This window comes from Trichoderma virens, assembly GCF_000170995.1.
Source record: "Trichoderma virens Gv29-8 chromosome Unknown TRIVIscaffold_5, whole genome shotgun sequence".
In the NCBI taxonomy this organism is placed as follows: Eukaryota; Fungi; Ascomycota; class Sordariomycetes; order Hypocreales; family Hypocreaceae; genus Trichoderma; species Trichoderma virens.
In genome coordinates, this window is record NW_014013744.1 from 1,841,461 (window position 1) to 1,864,963 (window position 23,503).

The 23,503-nt window shown below is 46.3% G+C and overlaps 1 protein-coding gene across 1 annotated transcript in view; it reads left to right on the plus strand.

Annotated features, from left to right (window-relative positions):
• TRIVIDRAFT_10003 (non-ribosomal peptide synthetase) overlaps positions 1-23,503 on the plus strand; it is a gene marked incomplete at both ends in the record, with an annotated part of 50,099 nt that overhangs the window by 10,631 nt on the left and 15,965 nt on the right. The window contains one exon of the mRNA XM_014101945.2: positions 1-23,503. This exon is cut by the window's right edge and continues 15,965 nt beyond it. Coding sequence (XP_013957420.1) covers positions 1-23,503 — 23,503 coding nt within the window.

The following is a 23,503-nucleotide window of genomic DNA, read 5'->3' on the forward strand; positions in this document are numbered from 1 at the left end:
ACTCAGGCCTCCGAGATGGTGGCTTATGAGCAGTTTGGCCTTCAAAACATCTCAAGGCTTAGTACCAGCGCAAAGGACGCTACGGACTTCACTAGCTTGTTTGTCGTTCAGTCGAATCAGCACCAGCAATCAGCTGGGGATAAAGATAGAAAGCTCTTCACCTCTGATACTAACGATGATACGAACGTTGAAAATTGGATGCAGAGCTTTTTCAATTATCCTCTGATAGTAGAGTGTGATCTGATTCAAGATCAGGCTCTCTTGACACTGTACTACGATTCTCATGTACTTTCCGATCACCAGCTTCAGTGTATATGCAACCAATTCGAGCAGGTTGTGCAGCAACTCAATCTGCAATATGGCAAGCCGCTCAATACACTTTCAATGGCTAGTCAATGGGATATAGAATTTGCACATGCTTCTAACCCTAACAAGCCTCTTGTCATTGACTCTTGTGTCCACACGCTTATTGAGGAGCGAACAAAGATAAACCCTGATTCGCCTGCAGTGTGCTCATGGGATGCTGATTTTACCTATTCTGAGCTTGATGAGAATGCCAACAGACTGGCTAACTACCTCTCGAGTATGCTGGGAGTGAAATCTGGCGACCTGGTTATGGTCTGCTTCGACAAATCTGCTTGGTATATTGTGGCCATCTTGGCTATTAACAAGGCTGGCGCGGCTTGGGTGCCCATTGATCCATCACACCCCCTAGAACGTCACCAGAGTATTGTTAGCCAGACTGGTGCAACCTTGGCCCTGTGCAACTCTTCGAACTTGTCAAAGTGTACTCAATTATTTACCGACGTCCTCGAGGTGAACACCCAGTTCATCTCTGAGCTCCGAGGTATCAAAGCATATGAAGGCAAGCCAAATGCGAAGGTTAGCCCTGAAGATGTTGCATATCTCATTTTCACTTCTGGATCAACGGGAGTGCCCAAGGGCGTGGTTATTCAGCACAGGGCCATTTGCAGCAGCCAGGTTGCTTTGAGTCAGAGGCTCGGTATGCACGATGGTGTTCGAATGCTTCAATTCTCTTCTTTTGTGTTTGATGCATCTCTTTTCGAAATAATGTCTCCGCTCATTTCGGGCGCTTGTGTTTGCATCCCTTCATGGGATGTGCAAATGAACTCATTGCCCGCTTTTATTCGAGATGTCAATGTTACATGGGCATTTTTGACTCCTTCGCTAGCTAGCATTATCAAACCTCAAGATGTGCCTAGCTTAGAGCTTCTTGCAATTGGTGGCGAGGCTCCAAGCAAAGAGGTCTTCAGTATCTGGCTTGGTAACTTGCGGCTGTTTAATGTTTGGGGTCCTACTGAAACAACTGTCATTGCCGCATGTCACGAAGTGAAATCCACTCAACTGTCACATCTAACTATCGGTCAACCAATCTGCGGCAATTGCTGGATTGTTGATCCCAAGGACCCGACCAAGTTGGCTCCTGTGGGAACGGTTGGCGAGATCGTTGTCCAAGGACCGAATTTACTACAAGAATATCTTGCAGATCCAGAGAAAACAGCTACCGCCACTCTCACCTCCCTCCCAGAGTGGGCTCCAAATCGCGACCTATGGAATCGTTTCTATAGGAGTGGAGACTTAGCCGTTTATAATTCTGATGGCACTATCAGATATTGCAGTCGCAAAGATGGACAAGTTAAAATCCGTGGTTTGCGTATAGAATTGGGAGAAATTGAACACCATATTCGCAAGAACATGGATGCCACCAGTCAAGTCGCTGTCGAAGCGTTCAGGAGTGAATCCGGCACTAATTTAGTTGCATTCATATGCCAGAATAGTGATACTATTCCGGCTGCCATGACCGGTAACATGACTAGTGAAGACATCATCCTTCCCTTGACAGATCAGTTGAAGAGCAGCCTAGAAACCCTGCGCAATTCTTTGATCTCTTCTTTACCTGGCTACATGGTGCCCACCTTCTTTGTTCCCTGCAGGAAGATGCCGCTAGTGACATCGTCTAAACTGGACAGAAAATCTCTGCTTCGCCTCGCTGCCGCATTAGATAGGCAATGTCTCGAACAGTATTCCCTATGTGCAATGAACGAGGTAAAAGCTATCCCAGAAACAAAAATGGAACGCACCATGCAGGAAATCTGGGCAGAGATTTTGAAGATACCAGTTGAATCGATTGGCAGATACGACAGCTTCCTGGCAATTGGTGGTGATTCTATTGCGATTATTCGTCTTATTGCTTTGTCTCGCGATTATGGTATTGAGCTTCGAGCTAGTGATATCTTTAAAGATTCTCGACTCTCTTCTGTTGCCCTCCAAGCGGTTTCTACCGATATTACCTCAGAACTTACTGATACTGCAAAGCCATTTAGCCTATTGGAGCCACAAGTCCAAGATGATTTAACAGTACGGATAAGAAAGGAGCTTAATTTAGCCCATTCAATGGACATTAAAGATGCATATCCTTGCAGTAACCTGCAGGAAGGTCTCATGGCTCTGGCAGTGAAACAGCCTGGTTCATATATGACGAGCTTTCACTATCGCTTAGCAGACCGTGTAAATATTCCCAAGTTCAAAGCAGCCTGGGAAAAAACGGTGGAGCTATGCGATATCCTACGAACTAAGATTATTCATTTGAATGGCTCGTCGATCCAAGTAGTGGTCAACGATAGCACTTGGGATAATACAGATGGCATGGCATTGCCGTATTATCTTCAGTCTATCAAGGACATCAAAGTGGAATATGGGTCTCGCCTTTGCCGGTATGCGTTGGTCCAAGACCAGAACTACCAGACGCATTTTATCTTAACAATGCATCACGCAATTTTTGATGGCTGGTCTATACGGATTTTCCTTGATACTCTTAAGAGAGTGTATAACGGAATGGACATTGCACTCCCGACGCCATATTCTCGTTTCATTCAGTACACCATTGGCATTAACTCCCAGTCCGCTTCTGATTACTGGGTGGAGCAACTTCGTGATGCGAGGAAAGCTTCATTTCCGCCTGACCTCAGGACAACTCGATTACGACCTTCGAGCAGTGTTCGCTCCATGGTTACAAATTTCGATCTTCCTGACATAAGCGCGACAGGTATCACAAGAGCCACAATTTTGCGAGCTACTTGGGCTGTTCTTCTTGCACGATATTGCGACACGGACGACATCTGTTTTGGCACGACAGTATCGGGCCGTCAAGCCTCAGTGCCTGGAATAATCGGCATGCCAGGTCCTGCTATTGCAACTGTCCCCCTGCGTATACGAGTCGATCAACAGATGTTAATTGCTACATTTTTAAACCAGGTTCAGGAACAGGCGCTAGAGATGGTGGAATTCGAACAATTCGGTCTGCAAAACATTCGGAAACTAAACTCCGACACCAAAGATGCCTCTGATTTCTCCAGTTTATTGGTTATTCAACCAAAGGAAGCTCTAGACCCTCTTAGCGATAGCGATTCGATCCTTATTTCAGCTGATACGGAGCTTGACACAGGGTACTACGCTCTCCAAAACTATTTTACCTATCCACTCGTTATTCAAGGACATCTCCATGACGACACTACCCAGTTAGTTCTTATTTATAACACCGGAATCCTTTCTGAAGAGCAGGTTGTTGCATTATCGCACCAATTTCACCAAATTGCTAAGGAACTTGTCCTCCGGATGCAGTCAAATCTTGGCGATGTCAGAATTGCTTCTTCTTGGGATCTTCAGAAATCAGCCACATTCAACTCCCAGGTACCAGAAGCTATAGAAAGCTGTTTCCATCAACTTTTCGAAAAACAGGCCATTGAGACCCCTGACGCTTTGGCAATCTGCTCATGGGACGGTACTTTAACATACGCCGAGCTGGATAAAGCGGCCAATCGTCTAGCACATCATCTGATGTCTCAGCACGCAGTTAAATTAGAAGAGCTTATCCACGTGTGTTTCAACAAGTCGGTTTGGTTCTTTGTGTCAATTTTGGCTATCAACAAAGCTGGAGCCGCATGGGTTCCACTTGATCCGTCTCATCCTCCAGAACGACTTCGTCAAATTGTCAAGCAGACGAAAGCTCAAGTGGCGTTAGCATCAGAATCTCATGTCGCGCTGTGCAGCGATCTTATGCCACACGTTATTGAGGTTTCGGCCTTTCTAGACCAGAAATTATCAAGCAATGATGGATATAGTCAAAATTCGCCAGCTACGAAGGTGTCGCCTAATAATGCAGTCTACGTGCTCTTTACATCTGGTAGCACGGGTATCCCAAAAGGTCTTATCATGGAACACCGATCTGTCTGCAGTAGTCAGAAAGCCGTTATTAAAAGACTGGGCCTTCATTCTAATGTTCGGATGCTTCAATTTGCGGCGTTCGTTTTTGATCTCTCGATAGGAGAAATAGTTGCACCACTCATATCAGGTGCCTGCATCTGCGTGCCTTCGGAATGGGCTCGTATGAATGATATTGCAGGCTTTATTCGAGAGAAAGAGGTGAACTGGGCTTATCTGACACCTTCATTTATTAGAGTCCTGAAGCCAGAGGATGTGCCTAGCCTTGAGCTACTTTTACTTTGTGGAGAGGTGACTCCTCGCGATGTCTTTAACACTTGGGTTGGTAAGCTGCGATTTATCAGCGGTTGGGGACCAGCTGAAACATGTGTTTTCAGCACGCTGCACGAATGGAAGTCAGATACCGAATCTCCATTGACTGTTGGCAATCCTGTGGGAGCATTTTGCTGGATCGTTGACCCCGAACACCCCGACCGATTGGCCCCAATTGGAACCGTTGGTGAAGTTATGCTACAGGGTCCAACGCTACTTCGTGAATATCTTGATGATCCTGAGCGGACGAAATCATCTATAGTGATGCCACTACCCGACTGGGCACTGGAAAGGGGATCTCAGTGGCCGCGATTTTATAAATCTGGTGATTTGGCGATGTACAACCCAGACGGAACGATCGAGTTCTGCAGTCGCAGAGATACTCAAGTGAAGATTCGTGGTTTACGAGTTGAACTTAGCGAAGTTGAGCATAGCATTCGTGAAAGCTTGGAAGGCGTTCGTCAAGTCGCTGTGGACATATCAACATCTAGCAGTGGTTCTAATTTGGTCTCATATCTCTGCTTCAGTGAAGAGACGCGTTCATCGTCCAACTCGAAGATTAGTCTGGATGACATATTCATGCCACTTACCGCTGATATGCAACCGTTGCTTGCTGCTATGATAGGCCAGTTGAAGGTCACTCTTCCTAGTTATATGATCCCTACTCTTTTCATCATATGCAAGTACATACCTTCGATCACGTCTACGAAACTCGACAGAAAGATCCTTCGCCAAATGGTATCTCTGCTTAACCATGACCAAATATCGATGTATTCGCTCTTGGATAGTAATAAACGGCTTCCAGAAACAGAAATGGAACGAAAATTACAATCACTTTGGTCGTCCATTTTAAGAATACCTGTCGACTCTTTTGGTCGTGATGATAGCTTTTTACAGATTGGTGGAGATTCAATTTCTGCTATACACCTAATCTCCAGGGCAAGAGCTGAGGGGATATCTCTAAGTGTGAAAGATGTTTTTGATGATTCAAGACTACTCGCAGTTGCTTCGAAGGCAGTTCTCAATAGCAATTTCGAAGAAACAGAGTACACCATTTTACCATTTAGCCTCCTGCCTGAGTTGTCTCGAGACGCAATTATCAAGGAAGCGGCTGATCAATGTGATATTTCACAGAATGCCATTGAAGATGCATATCCATGCACGTCTCTTCAAGAGGGTCTTATGGCATTATCGGTCAAGCAGCGAGGATCATATGTGGCCAAGTATATCTACAAGCTGCCCGGTTATGTCGACATTGAACGTTTTAAAACTGCTTGGAACAAAACTGTCAAGCTATGTGGCGCTCTACGCACGAGAATCATTCTATTTAATGGTTCACCCATCCAGTTGCTGGTCAAAGACTTGGGATGCTGGGAAGCAACAGATAACGAGACGCTCTCTTCCCTTGTCCGCTCAGATCGAGGATCTCGTATGAGCTACGGCACTCCACTCTCCTGGTACGCAATCCTTAACGAAGAAGAGACAAATTACTTCATCTGGTCAGCTCATCATGCTGTTTATGACGGATGGACAATTCAAATTATTCTGAGTACTCTGGAGTCTGTTTACCGGGACACGCAGATGACACCATTGCAACCGTATAGCGGGTTCATCAAATATACTTTGTCCCTTGATCACGACGCAGCGATCAAGTTCTGGGATAACGAACTTCGTGGCTCAAAACGAGCCGAATTCCCAGCTGTCAACGGACTCAACGCTGGAAATGAGAGCCAGTCTACCCAGGTACACCGAAGAACAATTTCACTTCCTCACAGAGAAAGATCATCAATTACGAAAGCATCTATTTTGCGTGCGGCCTGGGCAATTGTTCTTGCTCGTTACTGTGATAGTGACGATCTCACCTTTGGAACAACTGTATCTGGTCGTCAAGCATCAGTTCCTGGCTTAGAAGCAATGCCGGGTCTGGCCATTGCTACTGTACCCATTCGCATTTCTCTTAATAGCCATATTAAGACCTCGGATTTCCTTCTCAGCATTCAGAATCAAGCCACAAATATGGTACCTTTTGAACAATTTGGCATACAAAACATTGCTAATGTTAATTCTGACGCAAAGGCGGCTTGCAATTTCTCTAGTCTACTCGTTATTCAACCCCCAGCTTCATTAGGGTATGACCCTGAGAATGCTATACTTCTCTCCGGTGAAACCGAAAAGGCTTTAACTGAAGATACGATGGAATCATACTTCAATTACCCTCTTGTCCTCATCTATGGAATAACTGGTAATAGCGTTGAGCAGCGCCTATTCTTTAATCCGGCAGTACTGGCGGAGAAGCAAGTAGCAGCACTCTCGTACCAGATTGAACAAGTTATTCAGCAGCTTGCTAATGATGTCTGTCTCGGACAAATCTCCCTTGTTGGAGGCTGGGACATGAAGCATGCTGTGAATTCACAAATGCTAAAGCCTTCTACTGAATCTTGTACCCATTGGGCGATTCAAGATACAGTTCGCACCTACCCTGACTCCCTCGCCGTGGCTTCATGGGATGGTGAACTTACCTATGCTGAGCTTGGAAGCGTAGTATCTCGCTTGGCAGCAAAACTCCAGCTACTTGGCATAGGTTCTGAGACCCTTGTGCCTTTATGTTTTCCCAAGTCTATCTGTGCCGTTATCACCATGATTGCAGTGCAAATGGCAGGCAGTGCTTTTGTTCCACTTGACCCGAAAGCACCGAAGACTCGTCTGAGTAGCATACTAGATGACATCAAGGCTAATATTGCCCTTACGAGCCCTTGTTGTGAATCGAATATGGAAGGCCTAGGTGTTCCTCTTATTGTCATTGACAAGGATTTCTTAGACGCTTTGCCCAACGCCACTGCTTCACAGCGCTCCGGAAATCCCTCTGATGCAGCCGTTATTCTTTTTACGTCTGGCAGTACAGGTAGACCGAAAGGCATGGTTATCCAACATAACGCTCTCTGTTCTTCGGCAAACGCATATGGCCGTGATCTACAAATTGGACCTGGTACCCGCGTTTTTCAGTTCTCTGCCTACACATTCGACGTCGGTATCTTAGATACTCTAGTTACTTTAATGCGCGGTGGTTGCCTCTGCATCCCCTCGGACCATGATCGGCTTAATGACCTACCTGGCGCCATCAATAAAGCTCAAGCTAACTGGGTTTTCCTTACACCTACAGTAGCTGACCTTCTTAATCCTGCTGACGTTCCGACACTTCGTGTGGTTTGCCTCGGAGGAGAGGCTATAAACCAGAAAACTGCCGACAGGTGGAAAGATTGCGTTGAGCTTCATGGTCTCTACGGCCCAGCGGAGGCCTCTATTTGCGCCTGGAATTCGACTGTCGGAAAGTCAGGTAAATCGACTAATCTAGGCAGACCACTTGCAAGCGCTTTTTGGGTTGTCGAACCAAATGACATCCAAAAGCTTGTTCCTGTGGGCTGCATCGGGGAGTTACTTATCCAAGGCCCGATGCTGGCGCGAGGTTATCTCAATGTCCGCACTGAGCAGGCAGCAAATTGGGTCGAAAAATTCTCAGCAAACTGGCTGCCTCACGACTTTCCCAGTAGAGCTTATCGAACCGGTGACTTGGTGCGACGAAATGCCGATGGAACTTATGACTACATTAGCCGCAAAGACACTCAGGTAAAACTTCACGGTCAACGTGTGGAACTTGGCGAAATCGAATCGCAGATCCACAAAGCCATTCCAGCAGAAATGTCTGCCATTGTTGACGTTGTAAAGTCTCACGAAGGGCAGCACCAAGATAGTCTCCTGGCTTTCTTGTGGTATACAGACAACTCAGCGCCAAGTCAACAACTGCCATTAGAATTGATCGGTACGCTATCTGATGAGCAGCGAGTATTAATTTCCGACATAGACATGGCGTTGTCTATTAATCTACCCTCTTATATGATTCCTTCATCCTATCTTATCTTCAATGGCAAACCTGACCATACTACGTCTGGGAAAGTTAATCGCCGTGCTCTTTTAGAGCTTGCTCAGAACATCTCAAATCAGAACCGTTTACGATTCGCTCCTGGGACAGAAGAAAGGGAAGCCCCAAATAAGCCCATGGAGCTCAAGCTTCGGGATCTTTGGGCTGATGTCCTTCATATCAACGCTGAAGATATCAGCAAAAGGGATAGCTTTTTGCGTATTGGTGGTGATTCCATCAGTGCAATCCGGCTGGTTACTCTTGCTCAGCGGCATAACCTTGACCTTAGCGTGGCCATGATTTTCCACAATCCACTGCTGGAACAAATGGCCAGTGCCGTCTTCGTAAATGAAGACACTCTCATTGATGACGTACGACCTTTTAGTTTACTATCCAACACTCAGAAAGAGGCTATCACTCAGGCAACGCGTGATCAGTGCTCATTGCCGCAAGTTGTTGTTGAAGATTCTTACCCTTGTACTGGTATGCAGGAAGGTCTGATGGCTCTCGCTGTTAAGCAACCGGGCTCTTACATTGCTAAATTTGTTTATCGATTGCAAAAACATGTTGATATTGAGACTTTCAAGAAAGCGTGGACACGAACCGCAGAAATCTGCACCAACCTGCGTACTCGAATAATCTACATTGACGGGGCACCAATTCAAGTCGTATTGAAAGATGAACTCAATTTTTCCACTGTTGGCAACCAAAATCTCAATGACGCTATTCGGTCGCATCGCTTTATTGAAATGGGCTGCGGCTCAAATCTTTCTTTAAGCACACTGGTTAAACAAGAAAATGGACACTGCTATTTCCTATGGGCGATTCATCACGCTGTATTCGATGGCTTGACCAATCAAAATATCTTCACAGTGCTACAGAAAGTCTATTCTGGGATAGAGTTGTCTCCACTGCCTCCATACTCACGCTTCATCGGCTATATTAACTCTTTGAACGCGGATAGCGCTGCGCATTATTGGAATGCGCAGCTTGACAACTGCAAGCGGGCACTTTTCCCATCCTCACTCGACACTCAGATTTCATCCGGTACAACCAGCATCTTCGAAAAATCAGTTAGACTTCCTAATATGCCAAATGCGAATACAACGATGGCAACGCTGATTCGATCCGCCTGGGCTCTGGTCCTATCTCGCTACTGTGATACGGATGATATCTGCTTTGGCACAACAGTCTCGGGTCGGCAAGCACCAGTCCTCGATGTAATGGACATGGTTGGACCTATAGTTGCCACGGTCCCAGTTCGAATCCGTTTCAAGTTGGATCAGTCTGTTTCCAGTTTCCTTCAAAATGTGCAAGATCAGGCATTAGAAATGATTCCTTTTGAACAATATGGTCTACAAAACATTATGAAATTGGGTGAAGATATGAAGGAAGCTTGTCAATTCTCCAGCCTCCTGATAATCCAGCCAATGCAAGGCACACCAAGTGAGGAGAGCAACGCTATTCTTGTGTCTGCAGACCAAGAAGTGGATACATCCGCCGACTCTGTCCAGAATTTCTTCAGTTATCCGCTAGTGGTCCAAGGACATCTTTCCGATGATAGCGTCAAGCTGTCAATCGTTTACAACTCCAACGCACTTAATGATGGCCAGGCCGAAGCACTGGCTCATCAGCTGAGTCACGTAATCTGTCAGCTTGCCTCACTACGCGACGCACCCCTACGAGGAGTAGCCCTCTCTTCTCCATGGGATCTCGAAAGGGCTATCGCAATCAATCAGGAACTGCCCGAATTTATTGATTCGTGCCTCCATACGCTCATCGAGAACCAAGCAAACCAACGCCCTGATGCAATTGCTATTTCTGCTTCGGATGGAGAACTCACATACGGCCAGCTAAACAGCGCCGCCAATCGCTTGGCCCATCACCTTATCGAAAGATATTCTGTTCAAATCGAAGATCGCATCAACGTATGTTTCGAAAAGTCGATTTGGCATGTTATTTCGATTATAGCCATCAATAAAATTGGTGCAGCTTGGGTTCCGCTAGATCCCTCGCATCCCGAGCAGCGGTTACGCCAAATTGTTGAGCAGACAGGGGCTAAACTTGCGCTGACTTCGTCAAACCAATTTGCCCTATGTGCCAAAGTTATCAAGGATGTAGTGGAAGTGAGTGACACAATTTATGACCAGTTGGTCAACGCGGCAGTCAGTTCAAATAATCCAGGGGTGGGAGTATCTCCTCATAATGCTGCATATGTGTTGTTCACTTCAGGTTCAACTGGTACACCGAAAGGTATTGTTCTAGAGCACGCCGCTGTATGCACTGGTCTGAATGCTATTGCCAAAAGACTACAATTACCGGCCAGCGCTCGAATGCTGCAGTTTTCTGCCTTCACCTTTGATGTATCTGTAGGAGAAATTTTCACCTCATTGATCACAGGTGCCTGTGTCTGTATTCCATCGGATTGGGCAAGAATGAACAATATCGCTGCTTTCATCCAGGAAAAGAAGATCAATTGGGCTTTCCTAGTCCCATCCTACATTCGCACAATTGATCCAGAGGATGTACCAAGTTTAGAGGTAATTGCTCTGATGGGAGAACCAGCCACTAAAGATATATTCAATACGTGGTTTGGTAAGGTACGTCTTTTCAATAGCTGGGGGCCTACAGAGACCTGTGTTATCAGCTCCAGTCATGAGTGGAAGTCAGCAAATGAGTCGCCCCATGTAATAGGAAAGCCATTGGGTGCCCACTGTTGGATTCTTGATCCTCAGAATCCAAGTCAACTAGCTGCGACTGGAATTGTTGGTGAAGTTGTTGTTCAAGGCCCGACACTTTTACGTGAATATCTCGGCGCTCCAGACAAAACTAAGGCCTCAATAATCGATGCCCTACCAGACTGGGTGCCTCACCAAGCGCTCCCGGGCTGGGGTCGACTATATAAAACCGGTGATCTATGCTTTTACAATTCAGATGGTAACATCGAGTACTCTTCTCGTAAAGATACGCAGATCAAAATTCGAGGCCACAGAGTTGAGGCTGGGGAAATAGAGCACCGGGTGTTACAAGCAATGGCTGTTGATCAGGTCGCGGTGGAATTAGTCAATACCGAGAGCGGAAATACGCTTGTCGCATATCTCTGTTTCAATCTGGACTGCAAAGCGATATCGTTGACAGCGACACCTGACGAAGTCTTTCTTCCACTCACAGACGACATGCAGCAATCAATATCTACCGCAGTGGCACAGCTCAAGACAGATTTAGCCCATTATATGGTGCCTACAATGTTCATTGTCTGCAAGTTCATGCCTTCCATTACTTCTGCCAAATTGGATAGAAAATCACTTCGGCATTTCACTACTATGCTTGATCGAGATCAATTAGCAGCGTACTCATTATCCAACACGGTGGCCGTGAAGGAACCACCGGCAACTGTGATGGAGTGGCGTCTTCAGTCCCTCTGGGCCGAGGTGCTGGGCATTCCTGCCGAATCCATTGGTCGTGATGACAATTTTCTTCAGATCGGTGGTGATTCTATCGTGGCAATTCAATTGGTTTCAAAAGCTCGAAAACTCCGCCTATCCATTTCTGTTAAGGACGTGTTTGATGACCCAAGATTACTTGCTGTGGCCTCCAAAATAACTCTGATCGATAGCCTCACTATAGCATCTGATGAAACACAGCCATTCAGTTTGCTCTCTCAGTCAGCCCACGAAGCTTTGCTGCGTGGTGATGCAGATTTACAATGTCATTTCTCAACAGGCCAGATTATTGAAGACGCATATCCGTGCACCTCATTACAAGAGGGCCTTATGAATATAACAATGAGACAACCAGGGGCTTATGTAGCCAGATACTGCTTCCGCTTAGCAGAAACAGTTGACATATTACGATTCATTTCAGCATGGGATCAAACCGTCGAAATGAGTGCGAATTTGCGAACTAGAATCGTAATCTTGGAGAGTTCAGCCATTCAACTCGTCATCAAGAACGGGTGCCACTGGAATGACGAAGAAAAGTGCTTGCTGCCCGTCCACAGGCAACGAAGTCTTGATATTGATTACGGCTTGCCACTTTGTGATTATTCTCTAATTCATCATGGCGGTGCCAAATATTTTTGTCTCAAGTTGCACCACTCAATCTTCGATGGTTGGTCCCTTCGGTTGGTGATGGGCACTTTGCAGAGCATCTACGATGCAACGGATATCTCTCCGCTCTATTCGTATTCACGGTTTATCAAGTACAACCTGGATATGGACCATGCTGCTTCCGCTCAATATTGGACAGCTCAGCTAGAGGGCGCGAAATCAGCGGCCTTTCCAGCAGAGAGTGAACGAAACAAAAACGATGTGAAGAAGCAAATGAAGCTCCAGACAACTTCAATCAAACTCCAACAGCTGGCCAATAGCTTTATCACAAAGGCCACAGTCATACGAGCAGCATGGGCTATTGTGCTAGCTAGATACAATGGCGTGGATGACATCTGCTTTGGTTCTAGTGTCTCTGGCCGTCATGCTGCAGTTGCTGGCATAGAATCCATCCCTGGTCTCGTAGTCACCACTGTCCCCGTTCGCATTCGGATAGACGATCGGCAGACAGTGTCGTCTTTCCTAAAGGATGTGCAGTACCAAGCTGCTGACATGGTCCCCTACGAGCATTTTGGGTTAAAAAATATCGCAAATCTTAACAAAGAAGCAAAGGCTGCTTGCGACTTCAAAGCCTTATTCGTTGTTCAGCCGGTTCAACAAATGAGTCATGAGAGCAGTCTGTTCAACCTTACGACAGACGTTGAGGGAAGCAGCAAAGAGGAACTGCTTCAAAATTATCTAAATTACCCTCTTGTTGCCCAATGCATGCTGGCCGAAGATAGGGTTGATCTTGATTTGTATTGCGATCTGTCGGTGATTCCCGAGCACCAGTTGCAAGGGCTCTCACATACATTCAAGCACGTAACTGAACAGCTGCTTAATGCAAATGAGCTCCCCTTGTCCCAAATTTCCGTTGTACCGCCCTGGGAATATGACTTTGCAGTGGCAGCTAATGGAGCACCACCCACAACCATTGAACGATGTGTGCACTCGCTCATTGAGAGCGAGGCAAACAAACACCCGACTTCAATGGCCGTGAATGGATGGGACGCTGACTTCACGTACCAACAGTTGGATCTCTGTGCTAACAGACTGGCACATCACCTCATCAACACTTTTAATGTTAAGATTGGTGACATTGTCCACATGTGTTTTGAGAAATCGGCTTGGTATATTGTGGCTATTCTAGCCGTCAACAAGACCGGAGCCGCATGGTCGCCCCTGGATTCTTCTCATCCAGTTCAACGATACTCGCAAATCATTGCACAAACCGGTGCATCACTGATTCTAACTTCCCCGGCTAACGCTTCGAAATGTATACCTTTAGTGCCACACATCTTGGAGGTATCTGCAACACTTGATGCAACTTTGGTCGCAGACAGAACCAATCATAGAAGTCCTTCAATCAATGTGTCATCAGCAGATCGTGCTTATATCATATTTACCTCAGGAACCACTGGTACACCAAAAGGCGTGGTGATTGAACATGGATCATTGTGTACTTCACAGATGGCTCTTGCACAACGAGTTGGTCTTACGCATAGCGCTAGAGTCCTTCAATTTGCATCGCATGTCTTTGATGCGTCGGTATTCGAGATTTTCGCGCCTCTCCTTGTCGGGGGCTGCGTATGTGTGCCATCTTGGGATGAACAGATGAACGATTTAACGGGCTACATGATCAATGCTTCCGTAACAGCGGCATTTGCCACTCCAACTGTTTCTCGTAGTTTGAGACCAGAAAAAATGCCTCGGATGGAGATCCTTATTGTTGGCGGCGAGGCTGGGGCTTCGGATATTCTTGAAACGTGGATTGGAAAGGTGCGGTTATTCAATGGCTGGGGTCCAACGGAAACATGTGTCATTGCTAGTGTCCACGAATGGACAGATATTGGCGATTCAGCGAGAACTATCGGGCGGCCCATTACTGGTAACTGGTGGATTGTTGACCCAAGTAATCCTCAGAGGCGGGTCCCCATCGGTTGCATTGGCGAGATCGTCTACCAAGGACCAACACTATTCCGAGAGTACCTAGCTAATCCATCAAAAACTGAAGAGGTTTTGATAAGTTCTCTGCCAAGCTGGGCCACTGGTGGTGACTGGAAGTCTTGGGATCGATTCTATAGAACTGGTGATCTGGGTTTCTATAATCCGGATGGGACTGTCGAATATTGTGGCCGAAAGGATACTCAGGTCAAAATTCGTGGACTTCGAATTGAGCTTCACGAAATTGAATACCAGATCTACACGCATTTACCGGCTATCCGTCAAGTTACAGTCGACGTTTTGAAAGCAGAGGAGGCGTCACACCTAGTGGCGTATTATTGCCTCAACAACGATACCCAACCATCACATCTATCCGTTGATTCTGAAGGCAAAGGGCTCTTTTTACCTTTGTTGGATGATATGGTACCTCAAATCAATGCGCTTATTTCCAATCTCAATGATATTCTACCTCCCTACATGATCCCCAAAATATTCATCCCCTGCAAGCATATGCCAGTTGGAACATCGTCTAAACTAGACCGGAAATTACTAGTAGATATGACCATGTCGCTTTCAAGGAAAGCAATTGAGCGATATTCACTCGTCGATAGTAGCAAACGCGCTCCAGAAACTCCCATGGAGGCAAAACTGCAACAGCTTTGGGCCGACATCTTGCATATTCCATTAGAGTCAATTGGAAGGGATGACAATTTTCTTCAGATTGGAGGCGATTCCATGTCCGTTATACTACTTGTCTCCGCTGCTCGCGAAATTGGAATCATAGTCAGTGCTAGAGACGTCTTTCACGATGCTCGGCTTGTTAGTGTTGCTGAGAAGGCTCGAAGCATTACTGGAGAGGACTCGGAATTCAGCCCTATCCAGCCATTCAGCTTGTTGAATCAATCTCAACTCGAGTTACTTCAAATCAGCGATACCAAATCTTTCATGGGCTTGAGTGACGATATGAGTATTGAAGACGCATACCCATGCTCAAAACTTCAGGAAGGTCTGATGGCATTGGCAGTTCAAAAACCAGGGTCATACATTGCCCGGTTTCATTATCGCATTTCCAAGCAGGCGGATCTTCATAAATTTAAAGCTGCCTGGAAAAAGACTGTTGAGATGTGCCCTAATATGCGGACTCGGATTCTGCATGTCCATGGATCCTCTATTCAGGTCGTGGTAAAACATGATTTCGACTGGGAGTTAGTTGAACCACAATCTTTGGATGACTACCTCAAGAACTTTCATTACGCCAAGATGGAGTATGGTTCGCGACTCTGTCGTTATGCTCTGGTTTTACATCATGACGAAATACATTTTGTTTGGACAATGCATCATGCCGTTTTCGATGGATGGACAATCCGTCTGGTACTCGAAACCCTGCAGAAGATATATGATGGGTCTCAAGTTACTCAACTCAAGCCATTTTCTCAATTCATTCAATACACCCTGGACATTGATCACCAATCGGCCAGCGAATATTGGCTCAATCAACTCCAAAACGCAAAGAGAGCTAGCTATCCGAACAGATTGGCGTCAAACGAGCAACCCGCCAACGCAAATAGTACAGGGTATCTAGAAATGGAGATAGAGATACCCAAACTCTCTGGTAGTGCCACAAAAGCGACTCTTCTGCGTGCGACCTGGGCGATTGTGCTTGCTTGTTATTGTGATGCCAGGGATATATGCTTTGGCACAACAGTCTCTGGCCGTCAAGCGCCGGTAGCCGGTCTGACGGAAATGCCCGGTCCGGTTATTGCAACGATTCCTATTCGCATCTATCTGGATCATACTAAAGCTATATCTACCTTCCTTGAAGATATTCAAGCGCAAGCATCTGAAATGGTTGCATATGAACAATTTGGTCTACACAATATCGCCAAGTTGAGTGATGATGCGAAGGACGCCTGTGATTTTTCTAGCTTACTGGTGATCCAACCGAGACAGATTTTGTCGCATATCAATGGGGATGACCAGGCCCTGCTGGTTGCGCGCTCCAATGATGGAGCGGACGAGGCATTAGAGAGCTACTTCACCTATCCTCTCGTAATTCAGGCCCACTTACATGAAAATGGAGATAAGCTAGTATTTATATATAATAAGCTTGCTCTTTCTGAAAAGCAGCTTATTACGCTCTCAAATCAGTTCAGACATGTCGTTTCTCAACTCGCCTTTCATCCTCAGCTGTTATTAGGAGACCTCTCTATTGCGTCTGAGTGGGACGTCAAACAAGCTATCAAGTTTAACTCTGAAGCACCAGAGATTATTGACACTTGCGTCCATACGCTGATCGAAGCTCAGGCCCGTCGTAACCCTGATGCTCTGGCGATATCTGCTTGGGATGGGACGTTGACATATAGACAACTTAATGAGTGTGGAAATCGGCTTGCCCATTATCTTATTAGGCAGTATAGTGTTAAGCCTGATGACCTTATTCACGTCTGTTTTGAAAAGTCGGTTTGGCACTTTATTGCTATTCTTGCCATTAACAAAGCGGGTGCTGCATGGGTTCCATTAGACCCTTCTTATCCAGAGCAGAGACTACGACAAGTTATCAGCCAGACACGTTCCACACTGGTATTGGCGTCATCGCGTAACGCAAAATTATGTTCGAGTCTTGTTGAGAACATTCTACAACTTGATGCTGAACTTGATAAGTCATTAACTCTGACTGAAAATGGGCAGAGCGGTCCGACCGTTGCTGTTACCCACCATAACGCGGCGTATGTGCTCTTTACATCTGGCAGTACTGGCAAACCAAAAGGCCTGGTCATGGAACATGGTGCCGCTTGTACAAGCCAAACAGCTATCGCAAAAAGGCTGAATCTGACATCTGATGTTCGGATGCTTCAATTTGCAGCCTTCGTATTTGATCTCTCCATTGGTGAGATTATCGGCCCCCTTATATCTGGTGCCTGTTTATGCATTCCATCAGAAGACACTAGGATGAATGGTTTAAAAGAATATGTTAACGATACCGGGGTTAATTGGGCGTACCTAACACCCGCTTTCGTAAGAACACTCAATCCGGAGGACATGCCTGGTCTAAATCTGTTGCTTTTGGCTGGTGAAGCAGTCCCTCGGGACGTGCTTACCACTTGGTTTGGCAAAGTCCGTCTAGTTAATGGCTGGGGTCCTGCTGAAACTTGTTGCTTCAGCACTCTCCACGAATGGGCCTCTGTGGATGAATCGCCGCTTGTTGTTGGCCGTCCTGTTGGAGGGTTTTGCTGGATTGTAAACCCAGAAGATCCTCAACAACTCACTCCAACTGGAACTCTAGGCGAGATAGTCATACAAGGTCCTACAATCCTACGCGAATATCTTGCAGATATTGAACGCACTAAAGATTCAACTGTTTACTCTCTCCCAACTTGGGCACCTCAGCCAGACTCAGAGCACTGGAATAGGTTTTATAAATCTGGCGATCTTGGGTATTATAATCCTGATGGTACAATCGTTTTCAGCAGCCGCAAGGATACGCAAATCAAGATCCGTGGGTTGAGAGTTGAATTAGGTGAAGTTGAGCATTATATACGCGAGACACTAGACGGAGTACGCCAGGCTGTCGTCGATGTCTACCAAAGGGATGGCCGATCTAATCTCGTCGCATATGTCTGTTTTACTGATGAGATGAAAAATCCGTCTGCAGATGAAGAATTTACTGCAAATGGATTATTTGCATCCATAACAGATGATTTGCGTAAAAGAATCGCGATCATGCTCGGTGAACTGAGAGTTACTTTACCAAGTTACATGATTCCTACCCTTTTCATCCCTTGCAGGTTTATGCCGTCCATTACATCTACCAAGCTTGATAGAAAGACTTTACGTCGTCTGATGGATTCTCTAGATGACCAGCAGCGGGCTCCATACAGTCTCCTCAACCGGCAGAAACGTGAGCCCGAAACCGATATGGAAATCAAGCTTCAGGGGCTTTGGGCGAAAATATTAAACATTCCTGTGAATACTATAGGCCGAGATGATAGTTTCTTACAGGTTGGTGGAGATTCCATTTTAGCCATTCAATTGGCTTCTCGTGCCCGAGAAATGGGAATTTCTTTCCAAGTCAAAGATGTGTTTGACGACCCGAGACTGGTGGCACTGTCTTTGAAAGCTACGAAGACTACATATCAGGCCGTCAAGCAAGTCAAGCCGTTTAGCATGCTTTCCGATAGCCTCAGAGATGCGGTTCTTAGTGATGATATCCGCGTGCAGTGTTGCCTAACCGGAGATCAGGCTATCGAAGACGCCTATCCATGCACCTCGCTGCAGGAAGGCCTGATGGCTTTAACTGCTAAGCAGCCTGGGTCCTATGTCGCAAAGTATGTATTCCGATTACCCGATCATGTCAATATTTCTCGCTTTACAGCTGCTTGGGACAAGATGGCTGGGGTTTGTTCCAATTTACGGACCAGGATAATCCATTTGGACGGAGTGTCAGTCCAAATCGTTGTTCGAGGTGGTAGCCAATGGAGATCTGTCGAGAGCAGGAAGTTGTCTTCCGTTCTCGACTCACCAGAAAATCTCAAAATGACATACGGAATGCCTCTATCCTCATCTGCTATTGTCTACGAAAACGACAAAGCTTACTTCATTTGGTCAGCCCATCACTCTATCTATGATGGTTGGACGATGCGAATCATATTCAGCACCCTATATTCAGCATACTACGGTGATAGCATATCTGCCGTTCAACCTTATTCCTGTTTCTTCAATTACTACATGAACTTAGATACCACAAAAGCAACCAAGTTTTGGACGGAGGAGCTAGCTGGGGCGAAACGGGCAGAATTTCCCTCTAACAAACGCTCCACGTCTTCCGTCATGGATGACGTTCATCATACGAGCATTACTCTTCCAGAGTCACTCCATATATCTGTTACTAAGGCCACGGTTGTCCGTGCTGCATGGGCGGTTGTACTTGCCCGGTATTGTGGTAGCAATGATGTGACGTTTGGCACCACCGTCTCAGGCAGACAGGCCCCGGTCCCAAGTGTTGAGTCCATCGCCGGACCAATGATTGCAACTGTGCCAGTTCGCATTCAACTTGACAACCAGGCCTCTATATCTCAGTTCCTGAGTGATGTTCAATCGAAAGCATCCTCGATGATCCCTTATGAGCAGTTTGGACTGCAAAATATTGCTAAGCTAAGTCCAGATGCGAAAGAGGCGTGTGATTTCTCGAGTCTCCTTGTCATTCAGCCTCCAGCGCATGATCCTTCTGAGGGAGATGATGCAAAGGCTCTTCTTCTACAAAGTGAGATTGAGCAAGAAGAAACAGAAAAAGCTATGCAAGGCTATTTCAATTATCCCCTTGTCATTATTAGTTGCATTGGAGAGCGTGCTATTCAGCACCGTCTGTTTTATAACTCGGCTGTTCTCACCAAGCTTCAGGTGGAAGCGTTATCGCACCACCTTGAGCAAGTTATACAACAACTTTTAAGCAATAACGGCATGCAGAGCGATATTTCTTTAATTGATTCATGGGATCTTCAACAAGCCATTGACGCATCTCGTCTACGCCCTGCCACAGATTCATGCACACATTGGCTGATTCAAGACAAGATTAGGGAACAACCTGAAGAAATTGCTATTACATCTTGGGATGGAGACCTCACATATGCCCAACTTGGGGCTCATGCCACTCGTTTAGCGGCGAAACTACAAGATCTTAATATTGGGCCTGAATCATTGGTGCCTATTTGTTTCCCTAAATCTAAGTGGGCTGTGGTCTCTATGGTGGCTATTCAAATGGCCGGAGGTGCCTTTATTCCTCTTGATCCTGGTGCTTCGCCACTAAGGTTGCAAGGTATTCTTCAGGATACAGGAGCTACCTTGGCCATTACCAGCCCATCATGTCAAGCAACGCTACAATCACTAGGCATGGAAACTATTGCTGTGGATGACGAAATGATCTCTAAATTGCCCAGCTCATTTGTTTTGCAATGTGAAGTGCAACCTGTCAACTCTAGTGTCATCCTCTTCACATCCGGAAGCACGGGGAAGCCTAAGGGTATGATCATTCAGCATAATAGCATATGTTCGTCCAGTGATGCCTATGGAGCTGACCTGAATATTGGTCTTGGCACTCGAGTGTTCCAGTTCTCGGCATATACTTTTGACGTTGGTGTTTTAGATTGCCTCGTCTCGCTCATGAGAGGTGCCTGTATCTGTATCCCTTCAGATCACGATCGCCTTAATAACCTAGCAGCTGCTATTACTGCCTCTCAAGCTAACTGGATTTTCCTTACACCTACTGTTGCAGATCTGCTTCAACCAGTCGACGTTCCTACCTTGAAGACTGTCTGCCTGGGGGGTGAAGCCATAAGCAAGAAATGTGCTGAGAGATGGGTTAACTATGTGAGTCTACATGGTTTGTATGGCCCGGCAGAAGCGTCGATCTGCGCGTGGAATTCTATGGTGGGGAAATCCGGGCGCTCAACGAATCTTGGTCATCCGATATCCAGTGCTTTTTGGGTTGTCGAGGCCAACGACCCCAAGTCTCTCGTCCCGATTGGCTGTATTGGCGAACTTCTCATCGAGGGTCCAATGCTTGCTCGCGGTTATCTCAACGTGACTGACGAGGTCGCTGCCAACTGGATGGAAAGGGTTGATTGGCTCCCTGGTGATAACCAACTAAAGAGAATTTATCGAACAGGTGATTTAGTGCGACGGAACGCTGACGGTACTTTTGATTACATTGGTCGCAAGGATACTCAAGTCAAGCTTCATGGTCAGCGAGTTGAGCTTGGAGAAATTGAGGCCTGCATTCACGAGTTCCTACCGCCAAATATGGCCGCTATCGTGGACCTTGTTAAGGACAAAGATGTTCCTGATAGCCTATTGGCCTTCCTTTGGTACTCCGAGGGAGAATCCACCTCGCCAGCTCGCCTTATGGATACGATATCTGATGAAGCACGAGCCACCATTTTGCACCTAGACACGTCTCTAAGCACGATTCTACCATCATACATGATTCCCTCGTCCTATCTTTTGTTTAATGGCAAGCCAGAGCAGACCATAACGGGCAAAGTCAATCGACGGTCGCTTACTAGCCAAGCGCAACATATTGCTGCCCAAGACCGTCTGCGCTTTGCTCCTGATACTAGTTTCCGTGTGCTACCAACCACTCCCATGGAATTTAAGCTGCGAGAGCTATGGGCTCAAATCCTACACATCGACTCGATGAACATATGCAAGAATGATAGTTTCTTACGTCTTGGCGGCGACTCAATATCTGCAATTCAGTTGGTTTCAAAGGCTCAGCTTCAAGGCCTCAGTCTGACTGTCGCTGTAATTTTCCAAAGTCCTCGACTCGAACAAATGGCGGCTGCCATTGTTGAGGATGATTCAATTACATACGAGGAGATTCAGCCATTTGATATGATTCCGATAGTAGAATCTGATGCCATTTTGGCTGAAGCCCAGGAGCAATGTTCGTTGACACACAGCTCTATCATTCAAGATGCCTACCCTTGTACCAAGCTACAAGAGGGTTTAATGGCATTATCTGTCAAACAACCGGGTAGCTACGTTGCTAAATACCTCTACCGCTTGCCCAGGCATGTTGATGTGGCTCGATTCAAGTCAGCCTGGAGACAAACTGTGGGTATTTGCAGTACTTTGCGCACTAGAATCATCCACACCTCAAATAAAGCAACATACCAAATTGTTCTAGACCACGATTCTACCTGGGAGCCACTACAATATCAAGATTTACAATCTGTTCTACGATACGCCCAAACGATCAAAATGACCTACGGCACACCTCTGTGTCAATTTGCCTTTGTTGAAGACGAACAGCAAAACGTATTCTTCTTCTGGGCCATACATCATACAGTTTTTGACGGCTTGTCTACTCAGGTCATCCTCAACATCTTACACAAGTCCTACTTGGGTGAAGTTGTTCCAACCGTGACTCCATATTCGCGATTCATTCGTTACCTTCTTCAAATAGATAATGAGGCTGCTTCTGCTTACTGGAGAGACCTCCTGCATGGTGCCAATCCTTCGCCATATCCTTCTCTACCCAACACGCATGTCAAACCTGCGGCCACGTGCGTTATGGAGACTTCAATTGGCTTCGTTGATACGGGGAAACATAATGTCACAGTAGCAACCATTGTTCGATCTGCCTGGGCTATCGTCCTTGCTAGGTATTGCGACACAGAAGATGTATGCTTTGGCGCCTCCATCTCTGGCCGCCAAGCTCCTGTTCCTGGAATTATGGACATCGTGGGACCAGCGATTGCGACTGTTCCAGTACGAATCCGAATCGACCGCCAACAACTTCTATCAGAATTTCTGCACAGCGTCCAGGACACAGCAGTAGAAATGATTTCATACGAACAGTTTGGTCTACAAAACATCTCGAAGCTAAGTCGAGATGCTCACGATGCCTGCCAGTTCTCAAGCTTGCTAGTGATTCAACCAATGCGCCATATTTCTAATAGCAAAGAGAGCAAATCTTTGCTTGTTGCTGCAGATGCGACGGAAGAAGGGGTTTCTGACATTCTTGCTAACTTTTTCAACTATCCCCTTGTTGTACAAGGTCACGTTTACGAAGACGAATTGAGAATTGCAATAGCCTATGATGGCAACATTCTGACCAAATCTCAAGTACAAGCTTTATCCAACCAACTTGGCCACGTCATCCACCAGCTCGCATCCGGTGATGCTATTCGTCTTGGGGACATTTTGATAGCGTCCTCTCATGATCTTGAGCTGGCGATTGCTTCCAATAGCGATACGCCTGAGGTCATTAGCTCTTGCATACACGATTTGGTCGACAAACAAGCTCGGATCACCCCAGATGCACCAGCAATCTCAGCATGGGATGCGGAACTCACGTATAGCCAATTTATTGCGGCTGCAAACAGACTTGCGTACCATCTCATTCACAGTCATGGAATCAAGCCAAATGACCTTGTCCATGTCTGCTTTGAGAAATCTGCTTGGCATTTTGTGTCAATTATCGCGATCAATAAAGTTGGTGCTG